Here is a 7,387-nt window from a genome sequence, read left to right on the forward strand (position 1 = left end):
AAATTGTTCGTGTGGATACCATTGAGGGTGTTCGTTAAAAAAGCAGCACCATCAGTCCAGAATAGTATCTTCTCGTCGAGTCTAACAAGTTAGTCTTTTATCCTTCCTTTCGAAATAGATGAAGCACTCGGATCCTATAAAGGAAACCAGAGATTTTTTTTTTCCGCTGCGTGTTTTGGGTTGCAGTAATCTCTGGGTTTCTTAACAAAGTGAACATGCGAAAGGCCTCTTTGTATATCCTTTCCTTTAGCTTCGCTGAGGCCTTATACTCCTCTAATCGCGCTTCGCAGGCCAGTTGAATTCTCTCTTTCAGCTCTGCAGAGTCCTTGTACTTCTGCAACTGCGCTTCACAGACCTACTGGACCCTGTCCTCTACAGCCCGAACATCTCTCAATAAAGAAGCACCCCTCTCCTCCAGGGCAGAGACCTCTTGGTGAAGTTGTTGCTGCTGAAGTCAGGACTCCTTTACTGCCGAAGTCAGGACTCCTTTACTGCCAAAGTCATGCCCCTCAGGTCCTCAATGTACTTGTTGAGCTCTTGCTATAAGACAGTAATACGAGGCAAGGCCTCGTCATGTTAGGCCTAAGCCTCATCGAGCTGACAGCGGGTCTCCTCCAAAGTGAATAGTTGTGCAAGGGCCTCATCCCGCTGAGACTCTACCGCAGAAGCTCGTTGGGAAGCCCTGGCGACCTCCTCCCTCATCTCCCCTAATTGTTTAGTGAGGTCTTCGATTTGTCGCCGAAACTCAATAATGTGCCTGCAAGCGTCACCAGTGGCAACTAGGTTTTCATCCCAGCTCGTCTCAGCAATGTGCTGGTCCATTGAGCTCTACAGAGAGTGGTCTCGAACATCAATTTCCATGAACACACCAAAAGCCTGCCATAGAAAAAGCAAAAAACAAAAAAGCTAAGAAAGCCAAAAGAAGCAAAAAGTAAAGAAAACCAAAAGATCAGAAATACTCCCGAGGAGGACAGATAACTCACCATGAGAAGTATCTCTCTCAGACTGTCCCAAAGATCCTCCTGAGACCGTGAACTAAAGACTGCTTACTGTTTGGTAGAACAGGCCAGATGGCTGACGAGGGCCAGGAAACGGGGATCAGAAGCATTTGGGACCCCTCCAAACATCCTCTCACGCAACATTCTAGCCATAAAAGTCGGCATAGAATCATCGGTCACCTGGTGGCGTTCGGTAGCTCATTGTCCGAGGCAAATGACAGGTGCTCTACTACCTTTTTTTCCCTTGTCAACGAGAGGGGAAGGGGCTGCCCTTGTAGGTTCTGAGGCCCGGGCACGCTTAGCAGCCCTACCCTCGATTGCAGGTTCTGAAGTCCGGACACGCTTGGCAGCCCTGCCCTTGATCATGATAGCTCCCAGGGCTTGGATAGGTGGAACATCTAAAGGAGTAGTCTTGGTACCTTCTTCCGAGCTGCTCTCAACCGAATCGCTAAGCGTGATGGGCTCTTTAGGAATTTCCTTGGAAGGATTCAGTGCTTTAATAGGGACCGGCATCTTGGATGTCGTGGAAAGGGAGCCCCCCGTAATGAGCACCAAAGCTAGGAAAGGTGTAGGGGCAGAGCGACAAGTTAAATATGCAGGGTTTGCGGCATGGAAAACCTCTCGGGTCACATCAGCTACGGACTTGTTGGCCTTAAAGGCGGCTAGAGTCACCTTCATGCTCTCCTAGGACAGAGTGAAATTCTTAGAAAGCTTGATGGAATCCATTGGCACAGCAGAAGCTGAAAAGAAATTACCAACTCAATTAGAGCTTGAAAAAATGAAAGAAAAATATAAAAAGAAAGAAAACAAAAAAAGAATACCAGCTTTTCGGCAGTCCCACAGATCAGACATAAACATGCACTTCTCGACGTTATATTTTTTTTTTATAGAGATCAGTCGAAGAAGGCAAATTTGGTCTACTAGGCTTAACCTAAGGAAGTCGTTACAGTCCTGAAGGACCTCTCCCCAAGAGAGGTCAATTTCCCAGTTGACCCCTGAGCTCTCTTTTAGCTTGAAAATAATAAAATTTTCCGCTCAACCTTTTATTGAATCCTTATAAGTAAATATGGACAGCCCAACTTGGGACCAAAGTAATAGAACCCACACCTAACGAGATGGAAGAAAGTGCAGAACAACTCAATAGAATAGGCAAAAGCCCAGCACAGGCAAACGGACTCAAAACAGCATATGAACAAAATAGAATTGAGGGACAACATCCGAGAAGTCACCCTAAAATGACGGAAAACATCGATAAAGAAAGGGATAAAAGGGAAGGTCAGCTCGAATTCGCGCTGTTTAACGAAAAAAAATCAGGTTACGCCCTTGTTGGGTGTCTATCAGACTCGCTGGCGGTGGGTATGGGAGAACAATGCGCTCACTAGGAAAAGTAGCCCTAATTCTAAAGAGGATGGTGTCAGAATAGTCATGGAAAAGTAGTGAGATAAGGAGGAAGGAGTGACAGAGGATACCAGACCCACTACGTCAGGAATCCTAGTAGAAGTCATGAGAAGAGTATGACATACCTCAAATTGGAAAGGCAGAAATTAAAAAGAAGGGAAAGGGTAAGATAGCAGAAGTAGCACAAGAGGTAGAGCAACAAGTGAAAGCAAGAGTGTAAATTTGAAATGGCTAAAGGCAAAGAAGAGACCTTTTGACAGAACTCTCCTAGAGTCGTGCAATAATAATTAGAATCTCGAGATTTACCCCCTCATTAATCATGGAATAATTAATGAGTGAGTAAAGGGGTACTTGATGATAGACGGGACTTGGGCACTCCGGCATGGCTAAGTCCACGCTAGGAAGATTAGGCCTTAGCTCTATTAGAGTGTACATGGACCTACTTTACATGCAAGCCCAGGCCTTACTTTGATGAGCTAGATTGGATTTAAGCCTACTCGTGGGAGACCTGACTCGATTAACCTGCTGGACCTGTGGGGCAACAAATCCTGTAACGCCCGAAATCGTGTCCACGTGACGCCGGAATGGCTGCCTGATGATGGAAAGGACACAGTATATCCGTACATAGTTCAAATGTAACTATGACAGGAGGTACAAGTGCAGGACGACGATTATACGTTACTAGAAGATAAAAGAGAAAATAAATAAAAGAAAATAGAAGGAAAGGAATGGACCAAACTTATTAAAATACACTTTGAGAGTACTCTTTACTTGATCTCAGACATTAGAAATTTTTGCTGAGATTAATATTAAAAAAAAAATAATCTAAGTGTGTATAAATATATATTCTTAAAATTATTAAAAATTAGAAAATCTACTCCATGTAGTTTAGCATTATTTAAAATACAATTTTGTAATTTAATTTAACAGAAATAATCGTGTGAATTTATGCTGTTAGTAAAGGCTTTTTTCCTCGCATTGTAAAAATTAATGATAAAAATTATAATTTATTTCTTGAAATTCAGGAAAACTTATAATTTAGCACTTGCGTTTTAAATTTAACTCCTTACATTTTGTTTTACTAAAAAGATAAATTTTCTTTTAATTACAATTCTTAATATTTTTATTGGTTTAAATTCAAACACAAAAAAAACCCCTTTCTGTCCAATTTTTTCATCCTTGAAATATTTTAATTTGCTATTTTAATTAAGACAATAAATAAATGTTAGATTCTTGATTTAATTTTCATTTTAGTTTTCAAATATGAGATATCTAAATTTGTTAAACATAGAGGATTAATTTGTAAATATAATGGCTAATTTGAAAATAATTATAATAATTAATGATTATTTTGTAAAAAAATATAAAGAAAATGAATGGTTATTTTATTAATAAAACAAAATTTTGGATACTAAATTTAGAAATATAGAGATTAAATTATAACTTTTACTAAATTAAAAGGATTAGATTTTAATTTACCAATACTAGTTAAAAATGTAAACAGAAAAGTTTCATTTACTAACAATAAGAAGCTATAAAAGTTTAAAATATTTAATTATATTCATTATTTGATGGAAAATTTAAGGGTTTTTTTTCTTTTTCAAAATGATAAAAAAAAAAGTACCAAAAGTATTAATTTTCAAATAACAATAACTAATATATAAATTTCAGAAAATATCAATAATTATATTTTTGAAGTACAAAATAGCTGTAAGTTGAAAGTTTAAAGCTGTTTGATGTTGTTTACAGGCCGTTCTAGCCAAAATCCACTCTACCAACCTGGCATATGACCAATTAATAGGACCCACTTCACGTACGCCATGCAAATATTAATTACTAATTGGAAATTTTCTTTCTTCAACGATGCCCACAAACTTAATTTCGAGATATAATTATATTTTAACATTTATTTTATAATTATTAGATAATTTTAAATGAATCTTTTAATTTTAATAATATATGTAATTTATTTTTATTCATCAAAATTATTATAATTGATATTATGTTTATCTATATAATTTTTTATGGTGGGTTAAATTTATTAAAAAATATTAGCGACAGACTTTTAAGCGATAAATTTTAATTTATAAAAGGTTTAGCATTGAAATTATAGCTATAAATTTTACACCGTCAGCAAGACTATGTAGAAAATAGAGAAAAAATGGTTTAATTTAAAATTTTTAAAAACATATTTATGTTTTGCATAATTAAGTAAAACAATATCCATATTTTAGTTATTATAAAATTTTAGTTACAAAAATATCCATGTTTTCATTATGAAAAATAATTAGAAAGCATAACTTTTGTTATAAATATATAAACAACTTAAAACTGTTATGTAAATCATTGTTAAATTACGAAAAAAAAAAAAAAAAAAAAGGAAACTGGCAAATGTGAACTTGAAACTCAGTCTTTCAATTTTTCTCAAAGAATTGTTCAAACACACAACTTCAATTCTACGAAAGTGTACAAATTTTCTTAATTCATGATAGCCCTCTTTAGAGAAAAAATGGGTGCCAATATTCAATGGTGCAAAAGACTAGCAAATAAAAATTTCTCCGATATTTTTGAAAATATTCCTAATTTTCAATTGTTTAGATTAATAAAGGGTTTATTTACCTTTTTTTTTTATATTTATTATCTGATATATGAAATTTATTGGTTCAATTTATTTCCACAAAAAATCTAATAAGAAAATAGAGAATCTCATTGTATAATGTACTGAAGAGAGAGAGAGTTAATCAAGTAACGTACCAGGACAATACCAGAAATGCAGTGGCAGCGATTGGTTTCTTAGCCTTGGAAGAATCGCCATCCTTTCTCAACCAAAAATTGCTGCAAATTACCAAATTTGCTATGATTTGAGCAATGACCAAGCATACTACTGCTGCAATTCCATAGCTGAAAGCTCTGCTTTCTGGCAAATAACACAATTCATTATCCAACTTCACCTCCTCCTTCTACAACCACAACAATTTTCAAATTTTGCATATGCCAATTAACACAATAACAATAATTCTAAAGAAAAAACAAAGAGTTTAATGAAAACCTTAGCTTTCTTGGTCTCTGCAATGATACAAGAAGTAAAAGAAACAAGCCCAAGTGAGACTACAATGGAGAAGATTACCAAAAGCCCATACTGATGTTTTTCCATGGTGAAAGAAGAAGAAAGAAGAAGAAGAAGGAAGATGATGATGAAGCAGAAGAAGAAAACAAAGAAGCAAGCGGCGAAGACTTGGAATTTACTCAAGGAATAGAGTAGAAAGAGAATGAAGAAGTCGTGTTTGGCTTTCTTTCTGTGGTTGTTACTTGTTGGAAGCTTTTCTTCCAAAGAAGTCTTTCTCTTTCTCTTGCTTTCTAAGAGAGATACCATTCCTAACCGTAGGTAGTTTATAGAAATTTTAGAATATATTGTGGTACGCTTGTAATTATAGTAGATTTATGTGAATTATAATTTAATTAACGAAATTATAAAAATAAAAGTTAAATTTTCTAATTAAGTAATCAGAGTTTATGCCTAATTTTTTAAAAACATTTCTTCTATTTTTAATTATTCTAACCAGAATCTTTTAGGAGTTTTTTTTATATATAATTTTTGAAATTATTTATTACAGTAAAGGGATGAATGAATTTTTTTTTTTCAGAGTGAAATAATAATAACTAATAAAATGATTAGAGGATTAATGAGGGATTTGGGAATTTGTTAATGATGATAAATTAAAATGTTGCCATTTATAGTTTAGGTGGAAATGGTAAAGTGGAATTATTCAAATGAGGTACTCATAAAGAGGAAAGGTCCAATCAACTGTTCTAAGTTCAATTTCTCATATGAGAAGCCATTGACTTTTTCAAAAATATCTAGTGCTCAATTTTTCATATCACAATGAAAAAGAATAGACTATAATTTAGTTATTGTAGTTTTAGAATTTATATTTTTAAAAATAAATTATTTCTATTATTAACCAAAAAAATTAACTATCTAATTGTATTATTGATAACAGTATTTTAAAATTATTATTATTACTTTAAATTCATGACTATAAAAATATTTAAGACATAAGTGGTATATTGTTATTTTATATATTTAAATTTTAATTATAAATTAACAATAATACTTTGATAATTATTGTATTTGTTTCTAATTCTGTAGTATAAGACAACCATTTACTAATGAATAAAAAATTACCATAAAAATATTAATTTTATTTAATGTAAAATAAGTTATTTATTAAAAAATATATATTTTTGAAATTATATTTTACTAAAAGATGAAGAAAAATTTAATATTTCATGTCAACTACTCCCTGGGCCAATAAGCTTTCCACAACACTCCACTCTAAGACTCAAAATACTAAGTAAAAAAAATCTGGAAGAACATCAAACTAAATTACATCACAACAGAGTTTGGAGGCTCAGATAAAAACTAACGACTAGCATATAACACAACTATACTATAAGCAGGTATATTACCTTATCGTCACACCCAACTTAAATTCCAACCTGATTTTGAGAAAATCACGTATGTGCAATCACGTATCATTTGCTTAAACTTGAAAATATTATTCTCCCTTAACTGCATAGCAAAAATACAAATTTTAGAGTTCATCTTAATGTCAACAAGAGTCCACTCATGATCACTCATTCAAGTTAATATTTCCTACAATGAGAGAGCTTCTGCTATGGTGGAATTAAAGATGCACCCAAAATAACTAGTCAGGCTAGCCATAAAAAACCCCTAAGAATTCCAGACAACTACGCCATAAGAAGTTTTACCCATATTATATAGCACAACAGATTACACTTCAAGCAGCCACCCTCAGATTTTCTACAATGTTTGACCTCTTGCGACATAAAGCTTTGAAGAACTTTTTGAGTTTGCTCTCAATTACTTAAGAAAAATCAGCTTGTCTAATCAAATCAAACGACATATGATTTTGAGATTGAAAGATTCGAATATTGCGGTAATACCATAAAAATTACAGTATAAATAC

The 7,387-nt window shown here is 33.7% G+C and overlaps 1 protein-coding gene across 1 annotated transcript; it reads right to left on the minus strand.

Moving 5' to 3' along the window:
* Positions 1 to 779: 779 nt before the first annotated feature.
* Positions 780 to 5,769, minus strand: LOC110601404. The gene is made up of 3 exons (XM_021738524.2): positions 5,446 to 5,769; positions 5,151 to 5,356; positions 780 to 876 (listed from the first exon to the last, which is right to left on the minus strand). Exons 1-3 carry the CDS (start codon positions 5,767 to 5,769, stop codon positions 780 to 782), a joined length of 627 nt encoding a protein of 208 aa, XP_021594216.2.
* Positions 5,770 to 7,387: the final 1,618 nt, after the last annotated feature.

Source organism: Manihot esculenta, chromosome 15 (assembly GCF_001659605.2).
Source record: "Manihot esculenta cultivar AM560-2 chromosome 15, M.esculenta_v8, whole genome shotgun sequence".
In the NCBI taxonomy this organism is placed as follows: Eukaryota; Viridiplantae; Streptophyta; class Magnoliopsida; order Malpighiales; family Euphorbiaceae; genus Manihot; species Manihot esculenta.